Raw genomic sequence first — 13719 nt, 5'->3', positions numbered from 1 at the left:
GCTCCAGCCCAATAAGACAAAAGACACCAGAGTAGCATTTCTAACAGCAGGGGAAGGACAGAAACAAGTGGGTATGTTTAGAACTATGGAGAATGAAGGCATTTGCCATTCAGCATCACTAGTTTCTAAATGAGAAGCGGGAGTTTTGACAACACATTCACTCGACACGATGCTGTACTGTGGATAGTCAAATTGGGACTACTTTTTCCAATAGTTTACAGATGTCAGGGTAACACTTTTTTAAAGCACAATTGGGAGATGATCAGGAGAATTTAGGGACCCGTTTGTGGTGCTGTTGATTCATCACATCAGGAGAAGAGAGAATAGACCAATATGACCAGCTACGACTTAAAGAATCCATTTTCTTAACCTTTTCCTGCAAAAACCTCTACAGTTCATGACACATTCCACTGCGTGGGCCCATAAAATACCACCATCCAACATTGCAGCGAACGGTGGAGCTTTGCTGGGATTACCTGGATTACCTGCAGCGCTGTAATTCAAAACCAACAAAGACTGATTATCATTCTGACGTGATGAAACACACTGCAGCCTCATTCTGTTTGAAGCAATAAAGAGTCGGCAGCGTGTTTGTTTACACCTTTAAAATCACAGCATTGATTGGAAACAACCCAACAGCCATCAACAGGATACATGTAACACCTCTAAAACAATTTATTAGAACAGGGATGTTTGCAGAGAAAGTTTCATCGTCATGTGGCTCAAACAATCCTACGAGGAAAAAAAAAAGAAAAAGAAAAAAAAAAAAAAAAGAAAAAAGAAGCTCCAGCCGTCTGTATCAGTGCATCACCAGCGAGTCTTAGCAGAGCACAAACACGTAAAGCTTTAAATTCACTCCATGTCTTCAGTGTAACCCCCCCCCCCCCTCCCCCTCCCTCCCCTCCCCACGGGAGACATACCCGCTTCATGAACAGAAAAGAAATGCTCACTGGAAACGCTGACACAAGGGGCTGAAAGCATGGTTAGCTTACGTTACATTCTGTAGCTCGTGATTGTTCCACAATGACAAGCCAACATTTCTTTCAGACTAATTATGCATTGATGCTTCATCACTGAGCAAAATAAAAACAATTCAGAAACAAATTCAAAAAACAGCAACGATGTCCAAAAAAGAAAAAAGAAAAAAAAAAAAAAAACAATCACCAGAGGACTGGTGTCGATAAAAACCAGGTGCTGTAAAATCTGAAATGCAGAGGAGATACTTCAAGAGTGAGATATGTCCATGGTCTACCCATCGTCATCATCATCCTCCTCCTCACCTTCATCTCAACACTCGCTTCTCAATCCGACAGTATGAACTACTTCAGAAAACTTGCAGTCTACTGCTGGAGAATGGCAAGTCTATAGCAGAGGAATACTTAAAACTTCTAAGTAACTAGCTGTCCAATTCACTCAAGTCACAAACAGGCTTTCTCGTTCGCACACACACACACGCACACGCACACACACTCACACTCACACAATACATACTTAACAAAAAAATACAATATTTGCTCAGTGGTCCTGAAGAAGAAGTACAGTCTGTATGACCTAGAAGGACCAGCCTAAAGATACATTGGGCCCCGGGACACCCTGAAAACACAGGTAGCACATGTCTGGATCAGGGGGTACAAAGCGTTACTAACCACTGGTCCACCAAAGAAATAAAGGCAAGCTATCAAAAAATAATAAAATAAAATGGAAAAGAGGCATTCACTTTCACTGCACAACAAGCAGAAATAAACCAAGCCAAGTAGGAAGTCACTTTGCCTGGTTACCCATCCAGAATTTGTGCCTCGCAAAAAAGGAATGGGCAGTCAGGAACCGAGTAATTACACTTTAAAAAGCATGTTAAGCCATACTTCAGACATCTAATACGCATTTCCTATGTAGTGCTACCACATCAGTGTGTCTTACTGGGAAGGAAAAAGCTCCAGTAGAAATTTTCTTCTTAATAAAGATGACCTCGTAATACTGAGCTGAAGTCATGAGGAAAATAAAAATAAAAGCACAACAGCTTCGAGGGGGAAGGAGATACACACACTTCAACCTAACTGCAGAAATGCATCAAATCAAAGCAGCACAAAAATATCAACAAAGTATGCATGATCTCTGGGGAAAAAAAGAAAAAAAAAAGAAAAGAAAAGAAAAATGTATGAAAACATCCCTGCTTTCATGTCCCTAAATACAAAACTTCAGTGTAACAAGAGGTCCTTTTCCTGCCTTTTTCTTCTTTTGTTCTCCTTTAAAACAGGTAAAATTTGAGTCCTCTGGTGGTGTGAGTGGTATGGGATGAATGTCTTGGTTTTTTTTGTTTTTTGTCATTAAACTTTTTTTCTCTCGCTCTCTCTCTCGTTGTTTTCTTATATACTTGAAGATGTGGTAAGCATGCAAGCCTCGTAGAGGAGGGGCCCCGGAAGGGCTGATGGGTGGGCTGGTGGTGGAAGAGGAGGCCCTCAGGCCAGGGCTGGGAAAGCCTCAGGATCATCCACATTGGGGACTGACACTCCACTGGCCTGCGGGGAGCAAAACACAACGAGGACCATTAACAAGAGCGGCAGCTTCCGTGTCGGAACCAGAACCTTTCAACCTTCACGTGCGGTTACAAATTGAAGAGTGATTTCAGTTACAGCACAGACGTTGGCAGATCTATGGGACCGAGTGATTCCAATCAAGTTTGGCATGAAGCCCTTAAAAATGGATCAGGTACATTTTACATTTGTATTCTTTTTGTTGTGCTCTCAGATAACCGTTTTAATCGGCACTAAAATACAACAGTTCTAACTCCCAGCCAGAATAAACTCCACATTTCAATTAATAAATACATATAAAACACCCATTACTCGAGGGCACAAGAAAAAAAATATGACAGAATTCAAATTAAAACTACCCTGGTGGATTTCATCATCTTTTGCATGCGACAGACCCACGCCGTTAAGAGACGACGAGCCTTCTCGAAAAAAGGTGTCGGAAACCAGCAGCGTGGGTCCACTGTGCTCACCGAGCGGACAATGTGTTATTTCAGGGCCGCACGCTTTCAAGTCAGTGCTTTCACAGCCTTTGTGGAGCCACCAAGCTCCGTCTTTTGTGAGGGACGCTGCAAACTTTTGTTCTTCCAACAACAGCCAGCTTTAGCGATTACCTTTTCGGAGCGTCCTCCCCCGCGTGCCGTCCTGTTGCCTCCCCCGCCGCGGCCTCCTCTGCCGCCGCGTGCGCCCCCACGCCCGCGGCCGGGGCGCCCCAGGTCTCCAAAGTTAATCTCCAGCTGGGATGTGATGTCGTTGGCTGGTTTACGGAAATGGTGGTCACTGGACTCGTCAGCGGTGCCCTGCGAGTTAAAACAAACCACAAGCGGCAGATTAGAGACGCTCTAAACGAGGATCACCTATAAAGTGCTTATTAATCTTTTCCCGAGTGAATTCCTCGACTAGATTCTTCATTCAGCCAGGAATCCCCAACATAGAAGAGCAGCGATCCATCACTGCTCTCAGTATTTGTTGGCACTCGTCATTAAATGTCAGAAAACCTTTATTGAATAACAGTGAATGTGTGTATGGAAGCCGTTTGTCAGAAGCAGGCACCTTGTTGTAAAGAGTCTGCGGCTCTGCTTCCGGCTCTGTGGAGTCAATCAAAGCGCCAACAGGCCTCTGGAAATCAAACACAAGAGTTATTTATAGACGCAAGTGACCTCCACAACACACCAGCAGCAATTTCAGAAACAACTATGCAGAGATGATCTGCCATTCAACACACCGCTCATAAAGAAGAGGAAAGAAAAACGCCGTCTCCATGAATTAAAGACGACAGTCACAAAGCTCAGAAGTTAAACCTTCAGAGAACGCCAAGTCTAATGAGTAGAGAAAAAAAATTGTTTTCCATCACCTCGCTCACATCTTCGCTCTTGGACTTGTGCAGCACGTATCCCTTCTTCCACTGGCTGTCGGCGCCCTCGTTGGGCTTGCGGATGTTGAACTCCACCTTGGTGCGCTCTTTGTCCTGCATGGCCTTCCACTCGTCCAGGGTCATCTCTCTGGGGCCTTCAGTTTTCACTTCTTCGACCTCGTTCTCCCTGGAATGCCCGCACACAACGACAACAATGTAGGCCCTTAAAACCTCAAACTGCCAATCCTCTTACCTCTATACATGCTCTCCTAATCCTGCGGCCAAAGGGTCACTGACAATGTTTATCTCGTTTGCACTAGAGCTCTGTGACAGCCACGTGCGAGCGGAAAATATGTTTACAAATCAATAAAATCAGTGTGATCAAAAAATGGGCACGCACTAAGAAGTGAAGACGACTTTAACCAAGATGCCGATCAGAAATGGATTCTCACTTGTTCTCAGAGCCGGCGGGGGCAGTTTCCTCGCCCTCCGGGGTCGTCTCGGGAGCTGCAGTCTGTTCAGCCTCGCTGCAAATGAAGACAGGCAGCTGCTGTGTCAAGGCAGTTCGGCAGCCTCAAGTCAAAACATCATCATGCCGGTCCAAACAACCTCACCAACACTCGCTACAATCAACTATTCCAGGATGTCACACCTGCAGTCTTATCACATCCACCGTCAAAACTTGTTCTGGTACCCAAAATAGAACCTGCTTCAGAGCCTGTGCACGGTGAAGTACGCACAAATATCTCCGGTGCTTCACGATCCCGCCGACAGCAAATTCTCACACAAACAGGCCGCGTGTCCCTTTTGTGAGAACCCACCTCACTTCATCCTTCACGGTGCCCCAGTTGTGCGAGCCGCCGCCACCGCGCTTCTCCTCGCTCTTCTGATTGCTGAGGAAAAAGGAAAACCAGTCACACAATCGGGACGACGGTCTAAAAACAAGGACCGGCAGCTGTGAGCAGAGAGTGTTATCCCAGCAGGCACGTGTTTGGTGTGAAAAGTAGATTATGATTTATAAAAGTTGAACAATCTGACAGGTCATTAACAAATACTTTAGATAACATGTGGAGTGTTCTTGGTTTAGTTCTCATAGCTACTGTATTACACAGCGCTGAGGGACTCGGCATGCTGCGAGGTCTCCGTTCACGGCTGACTCACGATTTTTCACTGGCACTGTGTCTGTCGAAGTCTCGTTTCCCACGCGAGTCGAAGCCCTCTCCTCGGCCCATGCCCCGTCCTCTTCCACCACGCCCACCCCGGCCGCCACCACGCCCTCTGGGGGGTCGGTCTCCAGAAGGCCTGAGGGACACAAACTTCAACTTAGAAAGCAAAAATCTCCGGAGGACCGACTCAACAAAGGCCGCGGCGAACGCCCCCACACTGATCCTGGAATCGGTCGTTTCAATACGCTCTCCGTCGTTCTCCACTCACTTGTCTGCAGGGAAGTCGCCGCCACCTTCGGGCTTGTCCTCGGCAGGCTTCTCGAAGCGGCGCTCACGGGGAGGTCTCCGGTCCGGCCTCTTGTCTCCGGACCGACCCTCGCCCTGCCCACCCTGGTGTTGGGGTCCAGACTGGCCCTGCTGGTCCGGCCTCCTGCCCACCCGCCTGATGCCTGCAGAGAGAGGAGAGAGAGGAGAGAGAGAGAGAGAGAGAGAGGAGAGAGAGGAGAGAGAGAGTTGGTTCTGTGCCATATGGAAACACGCTATAATAACACTTGTTTTCAAAGTTGCTTAACGAATCAAATTCACTTTAAGATTTAAGTGTAAACCCTGAGGAGTGTTTGCACGGGGCACCGAGCCTTTGTGCTGCACACATGTGGAGGATCTCCCATGGTGCTCTTGCACAGCCCGAGCATCCTCCAGCAGGCAGTAACCCTACACTGTGGGATGTTAGCAGAAACCGCGTCTGCGACACTCATCAGGACCAGCTGCTGGCTGCACGGCTCTCCGGGGCTCTACACCGTCAGTGTGCGGCCTCTCCTCCGGTAGGAGGACCGGGTCCATGTTGACCTCATGCTGAGCTCCGCGGTGACCACCGGCAGCAGCGGCAGCAGCAGTAGCAGCTAACGTTGCTAACAGAGGATGCACATGACAGCAGAAACCCTCTAAATAAACACGCAGCGCGCTCGCGCCGCCCCGCAGGTGCTGCTCTTACCTTCTTTCTTCAGGGGAACCGGCGCCTGGGACTCCTCCTTCTTGTCCAGCAGCGGGTTTTTTCTGTCCTTCTGTGACTCCTTCTTCGGCTGCTTGGCGGCTTGAGCCGCGGTCTTGGTGGACCCAGCGGCGGCCCCCTCCTTCTTCTTGTTTTCTGCGGCTTTCAGGATCTCGAACGGGTCGGACTCGTCGTCCAATAACTGGTCGAACCGATTGGTCACGACGCAGCCGAAGCCTTCCTGCAGGTGTCCGGGCATGATGGCGCCCCTTCAGCGGGATTCACCTCCGATTCTACGAGGCTTGATGCGACCGAATCGCTGGATGCTGCCACAAGATGGCTGGGAGAGCTGCCCCTTCTCTTCCGGTGCGAGCACCATCCGGGACACCGCGGCGCGCACCAATCTGAGCACGCGGCAGCACAATGTTTTTATTTATGAGGGGGGGAGAGCGCGGGTGGGTGGGAGTGGGGGGGTAAAAGGTGATGCCACCGTTCGTAAACTCTGTCTATATCTATAACCGAGGCCATGCATGCTCGCTTTACATTTGTTCATCACGAGGCAAACCCATCCATTTCTCACAGAAATGTTTTATCACGTCATAAAAGATACGGAAAATAAACATGTCTGCCTAAAATGTGGAATTGCTCTCACCTACATGCTTTACTCAAGTGACTCATTCAGTACCAAGCTATTGCTGCAATTCAGATGACATCAGATTACCATTAAATATGGTGATAAAACGTACAATAAGTGTCATACTTTTTCTCTTTAAATGGAACTTGGGTGTGTGTGTGTGTGTGGGTTCCTCTCATATCATTCCACAACACTGCATAAATAAACCCTTTGTGACGATCTTGAGCAAAACTGAACTTTATTACTTTTCCAAAGGCAGACTTTATGTCCGAGCTGTTGAGGAGGATCACTCGGGTGTACAAGCCTGCTCGGTTAAGTGCCTGGCAAGTGTAATGCTTTTTTTTCCTTCAGACTTCAGACTATGAGCTGTGTATCAGTTCATTTATAAAGTCCTGGTGGCTGAGGAGGCGTCACTCCTTGATCCGCCCTGCTACATTATGTAATGCCGAGCCTTTCACATCCTTTCTATAATCCGGCTTTTAATTTCTGTGAGGATGTCACATGCGTGGGAAGCTTTCCGCTGTGTCACATTTGGTTGGGGAGTTTGTGGCCACAAAGAAAAATATTGACTATTTTCAAATAAGATAGCAAATTCACACACACACACACAAAAAAAATGCTTCATAAACACTTTGGTTTGAAGTACAGCCGAGTACTTTCTACCAGGATGGAGGCTGTTTGCTGATGACTTTTGCGTTTGAGCATAAGACTGGAGCACCACAATGTCCCTGATCAGTTTGTACCCGATGTTGCAGGAGCTCTACATGGATACAAAAACTTTCTAATAAAAAAACTTTGTGGCAACCAGCATGTGCAACAGTTATGCATTTCATATGTCACAGGATTTAGTGGGATTTGTTGGTTTATAAAAAGCAGAAAACATTGTGGTTAGGGGCAGTGAGGGCATGCAGAGAAAACCCCCGGCGGCAACGTATCTGACAGTTCTGCCTTCTGCAAACTTATCAACTCCTTAAGTATTCTGCGAAAGCTGCCGTCGCAGGTCAAGAGGAGTTCGTGTTCAGTCAGAGCGTGTATGCTCGGCCACGCATGTCGTTGATTGAGACTATCACTGCACTCAATATCAAATACTCAAAAACTAGTGATCTCATGGGGCAGAGAAGTAATTTAAAAAAAAAAAGGTTATTATGATTCTGTTGTGTTTAGTCGGCTATTTAGAGTCAGAACTCCAAATTCTCCAGGTTGTTCTTCTGACCATGTGATGTGGTTGGCTGCTCTGTATGTAAATCCTGAGTACAGAATGTTTGTCAAGCCATTCAATTATAAAACAAAGTTTAACATCACCCCCTGTTTTAATGCTTTGTGGCATTAATTGTGTTTTCATGCTGTTCATTTGTCCGTTTCTTTTTATTTGGCGTGAGATTTCTCATATGCTGTGAATTTGATGTGCTGTGAATTAATATGAAGTTACAATCATATTCACCTTCAGTTATCAAATATGTAGATTTTGATGGCCAAACAGCAAAGTCACCGGAGCCTCACAGATTCTCATTCTGAAATGTCTTGAAGGCATCAGATTTCGGCTCATGAAATTAAATTGACAGGGCAGTTAAATGTTGAGGTAACTGACCTCACTTCTATTTTGACTACATTAATTCAGAAAAAAACATCCTACCCAACAGTCAGTGCATACAACAATACATAATTCCTGGTTAAAACGTAAATATTTCCTCTTAAAATTTATGATTTATACATTTTTGTCATCTCAGAAAACATTTGATGACGATGCACTTTACTCATTACGTTCATTTGGCAAGTAGGCAGAGTAGACTCTGTGGCATTTAATTAATAGTGTTGCAGGAGCTGTATTTCCTGCACCTAATTTCTAGATGTTCACCCAAAACAACTTAAATCACACAAAACTTTTCTTATAGATAATCTCAAACGGTGAAAGAAAAAGTCGTCGTATTGGTTTAGCAGCTGCAAAACCGTATCCCTGATATACAATAGCCTAACAAGGCTTTTACATTTAATCGATCTTGAGAAGGAAGTGTTGATTTACAATATACTCTTGCCTATGTGAGCCATCTTAATCATCCGACACCTGACTTATTTATTCATTCGCTCGGCCCGCTACAAACCTCCGTGGTTTTCATTTATTTAAACTGAGACCAGTCCTCTATAATTGATGACGTGTGGTGAAATGATCTGTTCAACACTGCTGGTCAGTCACTGACCTCAACAGACCACAGCGACTACAAGCCAGCAGCTAATCAACGCCGTTACAGAGGAAACATAAAGCAGCATGCAGGTGTTTTTATCAACAATCCAACAAGAAAGGAACAATTAAAGAGTGGTGCACCGGGTTAAGTTCTGGATGTGGATGCAGAAAGAGTTGAATCCCAGCTGCAACAAAAAAAAAAAAAAATTGAAAAGTATTTCATGAGAGGACAAATTTACAACAGAATCTCCCCATTTTTTTCCAAATCAAGATTGTAAGGTGCTGGACCTGATCCCAGCTGACAATGACCAAAGGCAGATGACACACATGCGCAAACTTTTTTAGTTAGTAGTAAACTTCGGCTGCAAGTATTTGAACTATACTGAGTAATAGTGAGCATCGTAAAATATACATAACATCAAAATCAAATATTTTCCTAAGGAATTTTTAACTTATTCAGGTTTTGCTTAACAATTATTATAAATGCAAAAACAGTCTTAGAAAACTACGTTCTTTGCACTACAAACTAAAACAAATCTAAAGTTCTTGCGCTATAAAAAGGTTATTGGGCCGTCACTTGGTCGCAGACACACTTGGACAAGCAGGCTACTAAACTAAAATAAGTTTGAGACTCCTGATTAGAATAATGAACTATTTATTTCCATTATGTTGTCTGTATGTACATTAAAAATCCAAGCAGAGGTAAAGCAGATTACCATGAAAAAACAAGAAGCCACTTCAGAGGATTCAATAGTTTCACACACAAAGAACAAAGCTGTGACCTTCGGAGGCAGGAGAGACGGTTGTGTTCATGATATGAGAAACATCGACTGTTGAAAAGTCCAGCAACAATTAAAGAAGAATATCGAGGCTTCAAATTGCACTTTGGTGGATTTTCAGAGAGGAAAACACGCTCTTCTAATCCGGTCTACTCAATCTCACTGTGGGGGCTTCTGATGAGCTTCACTCTCGGCGGGTTTCTCGCTCAGCCTCCGTCGGACTACTTTCTCAAGATCCAGAAGTTTGGAGAAGAGGGCCTCGCCTGTTTCACTATCAATGTCCATCTGAAACACAGAAACATCTCGGTCACACATTAATCATTGTGCAGCCTATCGCAGAAAAACCACTGGAGCAAAAGTCAGTTGTTTTGGTGCTCGGCACTCCCGCCTCTTACTTGTCGAGGCTGAGTGTAGTTTCTCCCAAGTCCTGACGTCAAACTGTGATACTTTGCTCGGGCATCCAGACACTCCGGCTTTTGGAGAAACAGCCAGTGCTGTGAAAGTCAAAATGGTGATTTTGAATTGATTACGGACAAACTCAAGCGATTTAAAGCCTTGTCATGTACAATCTGCCAGCGTACCAGTGCCTCGGCTCCGTTGTACGGCGTGAGTGTGAAAGTGTTGGTGAAAATCCGGATCTGTTAGAGGAAACAGTTATATATGGAACTACTGATGTTCAACAAAGAAGCTTTTTCTTTTCTTCTTCTTTCAAAGATTACAATAAAGATGTGAAGTCATGACCCCTCACCAGATACATGACGGGCATGATGAGAGTCCAGAAGAAGGAGGGGAGGATACCGTAGGTCAAGTTAGTCATGACCAGGCCGGGACAAATCACAGAGGAGTACAGACCCTGAATGAGGAGGGACAAATACCAGGAACGGTCAACTCTTCAGAGACGGCGTGGCACACGGGAGCAGATGCTTCACAGTTAAAACGTCTGGGTGTTTTTAACCGAACACGGTCGTGACAGACCGACCTGGCTGTTCTTGTGCCGGTTCAGAGCCAGGCTCAGCAAATCTGAGGCGTATTTGGAGGAGCTGTATGGCTCCAAGCCACTCCTGTGTTGAATGTCCTCGATGCTGAAGGCAGAGCGGCGAGCGTTACTGGACGAGGTCCACACCACCCGGGACGAGTGGTCTGTCTGACACAGCAGCGGCTCCAGCTCCCGGATCTGATACACAAGAACATGGGGAAACACTGTGAAAACATTTACACATCTTCATGGAGTTAATCTCAGCGTCTTCTGCCTGCCATCATGGCAGCCTCATGATTTCCAACAGCTCAAGACCATTTCAATACGATACTAATACAAAGTGAATCACACACTAATCTGGTCTTTAGACAAACATGAAGGATAAACTAAAGAGATTTGTCAGTCGTTCTTTCGTACAGTGACATGGTCTATTTTTGAGATCATGAGCTATTTTGCTTCTATGAAATTTCAATGGAGAAAAAACCCCCCAAAAAAACACACCAAAAGATGTTTAGTATATATTTTACTGTAATGGGTAATTTCAACATTTTATATAAATTGTGACTTGGAATGATAAGAACAGTGAGAGTTAAGACTGGATGATAAATATGGCTCATGTAAATGAAGCTGATGCCTCGTCCTGAGAGAATCCCTTTTACCTGAAGCCACATATTCTCCTTTCATTAATACCTTGACTAAGTAATGAAAAAAACATGGAAATTCCCCTTTTTGAAAACAACATAAAACATATATTTGGAAAACAATCAAATCGTATTTGAGTTAGAAAGTCAAGTACAAGAGTAGAAAAAGTTACGGGAGATCAGAGATGAGAAAAAAAAACAACAGTTAAATCAATGATGTGCGGAAAGACACAAGCAGGACTGAGTGGAAATGTGCAAAAGACATAATTCGCATAGCATCAAATAACTCGAGGGGAAACCGATTTAAAAAAGCATCGTCTTGATAATGTGAAGTTTGAGGTTATAGCCATCAGTAATCTTACATGAACATAAAGCAGAAAATGCACAGTGTGGCTGCATGTGCCAAATGAAAGAGTGATTCATTTTCTCAGGTGTAGGTGTAAACACGTGTGTATTGTGAGTAGTACCAGGACAAAATGGCCAAAGAGGTTCGTGGCAAAAACTTCCTGCAGCCCGTCTGCGTTGAGGCGATCCTGTTGAGTCAGGAGACCCTCTGCTGTGGAAAACATGTTGATGACGTTCCTGCGGTGGGGAAGGGGCACGGTTACACCGCGGCAGAGATATTGACAGCCATGCTGGTCTGAGCTCAGTGAACCGAGAGACAACTGCAAAATGTACCTGGAAAACAGACCCTTGAAAAAAGCTCCGACATCCACATGTGGATTGGGCATAATCCCTGCGTTTAGATAAAGAAAGTCAACTCTGCTGTATCTGGAGAAAACAGAAAACCAGATGGATCAAGTTTAAATGTAGAGCTCAGATCAAGACGATGAACTCACAATGCCAGCGTGTCAACGATCAATCGATATGTGTGGAAGCCCCCCCCCCACCTGGTCTTGATCTCCTGAGCTGCAGTGAGCACCGACTGCACCGAGCCCACGTCCAGGTGCAACAGGTCCACGCCGGCGTCGGGGTGAGAGGTCAGGAGGGCAGCGCGGGCAGCCTCGGCTCGCTGCATGTTCCTGCAGGCCAGACACAGGCGGAGCCGGCCGTCTTCAGTGAGCAGCCGCTCACACAGAGCCAGGCCGATGCCGCTGCAGACAGACAGAGAGAGGCAGACGAACACAGGAGCCATCAGGACGACTCAATCCAAAGCTTTCAGAAGGTCATTTGTCAACACAGAGAGATTGGAGAAAAGATATTTGGGGCAGGAAATACTGTCATATCATTTAGTTCAAACTAAAGGACTTTGCGTGTGTGTGTGTGTGTGTGTGTGTGTGTGTGTGTGTGTGTGTGTGTGTGTGTGTGTGTGTGTGTGTCCAGCAGGCAAACAGATTTCCTCTCACAGTCCAATGGGCAGGCGACCTGCTGGGATGACTTCAAGTTTGATAAAGTGGTGTAGTTAATGAATGGATGGAGTCAGGGTGGCAGTATGGAGAGCAAATCAGCTCAGGCCTCTTGTTGATGGAGGCTCTCCAAAAGCAGCTTTTTTTTTTTCAAAATAAACTTGCTTACAACAGTTTTTGTGATGGTTTCAGTGTCTTCACTGTTTTGTTCTACAACAGCGATGACAAAGCTGAAACCAGAACTTTAAAAACACCCACCAAGCAGTTATTTTGTAGTTAAATGTCACATTTCCTAAGTCACAATACTGTTTGGCTCAACGGATAAAAATCCGTCTCTCTGTGGTAGTTGTTAAGTTTTCAGTTGGATTACCTGTCAAGTCTTCACATGATGTCTACAAAAGGAGGTGTCGCAGTCAACAGATGCTAGAACGAGACAAACTGAGCGTTGAATGTGAATAACTCACCTGTTGGCGCCAGTAACGACAACAACTCTCTCCATGTTTTATCGGAGCAAAGAGCGTAAACCTGAATGAATGAAAGAACTCATCTAAACTATCTTAAGTGACAGACGTACAGCCCCTGGTCCGAGTCACACACACACACGCTCAGCCTATACGCTCAGACAACACTGCGTGGTGTGACCGGGCGCACATATCATTGGCCAATCAGCGCACACTACGGAGAGCGCACGGGGACCAAAGGGATAAAAAGCGATTAAAAATGCACCCCTCTCACACATTGATTAAAGATACTTTACCAACAGGCAAAGATATGAAGTAATTATCTATCAAACAACGGCAGCAGAGTTGCCAGTTTTAATACCTTTAATGCAGAAAGGTCCAACTTATTATAGTCCAGGAGTCCTAACATGGCAGTAGAAAAAGATTTGAATATAGATTTTGGGCAACCACACACATTCATATTCACAGCTAGGGATAATTTAGTGACACCAATTAACCTCACATGTAAGTTTGTGAACTCTGGGAGGAAATCGGGAGGAAACCCCCACACACACAGGATTGTCCTAATTTGCTCATAAACTATGAATAGCTTTACCTTTGTTTATTTGTTTTGTGCACATGCCTCAACTGTTACTTTATTCTATGAGGTATGGAATCACATAGTTAA

General features: G+C 45.1%; 2 protein-coding genes across 3 annotated transcripts; both read right to left on the bottom strand.

Annotated features, from left to right (window-relative positions):
- Positions 1-597: 597 nt before the first annotated feature.
- Positions 598-6422, bottom strand: serbp1b (SERPINE1 mRNA binding protein 1b). The gene is made up of 9 exons (XM_080476908.1): positions 6040-6422; positions 5317-5497; positions 5044-5184; positions 4704-4775; positions 4335-4409; positions 3883-4069; positions 3582-3647; positions 3143-3328; positions 598-2516 (listed from the first exon to the last, which is right to left on the bottom strand). Exons 1-9 carry the CDS (start codon positions 6293-6295, stop codon positions 2457-2459), a joined length of 1224 nt encoding a protein of 407 aa, XP_080333034.1. The 5' UTR covers positions 6296-6422; the 3' UTR covers positions 598-2456.
- Positions 6423-8018: 1596 nt separating this feature from the next.
- Positions 8019-13230, bottom strand: LOC308123096 (3-keto-steroid reductase/17-beta-hydroxysteroid dehydrogenase 7-like). 2 transcript variants are annotated; one of them, XM_080485366.1, is made up of 10 exons: positions 13056-13230; positions 12136-12339; positions 11924-12016; positions 11713-11827; positions 10608-10802; positions 10377-10481; positions 10210-10266; positions 10024-10122; positions 9792-9913; positions 8019-9034 (listed from the first exon to the last, which is right to left on the bottom strand). In XM_080485366.1, exons 1-10 carry the CDS (start codon positions 13088-13090, stop codon positions 8995-8997), a joined length of 1065 nt encoding a protein of 354 aa, XP_080341492.1. In that variant the 5' UTR covers positions 13091-13230; the 3' UTR covers positions 8019-8994. The 2 variants fall into 2 exon arrangements, with proteins under 2 accessions (XP_080341492.1, XP_080341493.1); XM_080485367.1 differs by lacking the exon at positions 8019-9034 and having other exon boundaries at positions 9486-9913; positions 12962-13218.
- Positions 13231-13719: the final 489 nt, after the last annotated feature.

This window comes from Lipophrys pholis, assembly GCF_963383615.2.
Source record: "Lipophrys pholis genome assembly, chromosome: 1".
NCBI classification, from domain to species: Eukaryota; Metazoa; Chordata; class Actinopteri; order Blenniiformes; family Blenniidae; genus Lipophrys; species Lipophrys pholis.
This window is presented reverse-complemented; position numbering and strand designations above follow the sequence as displayed.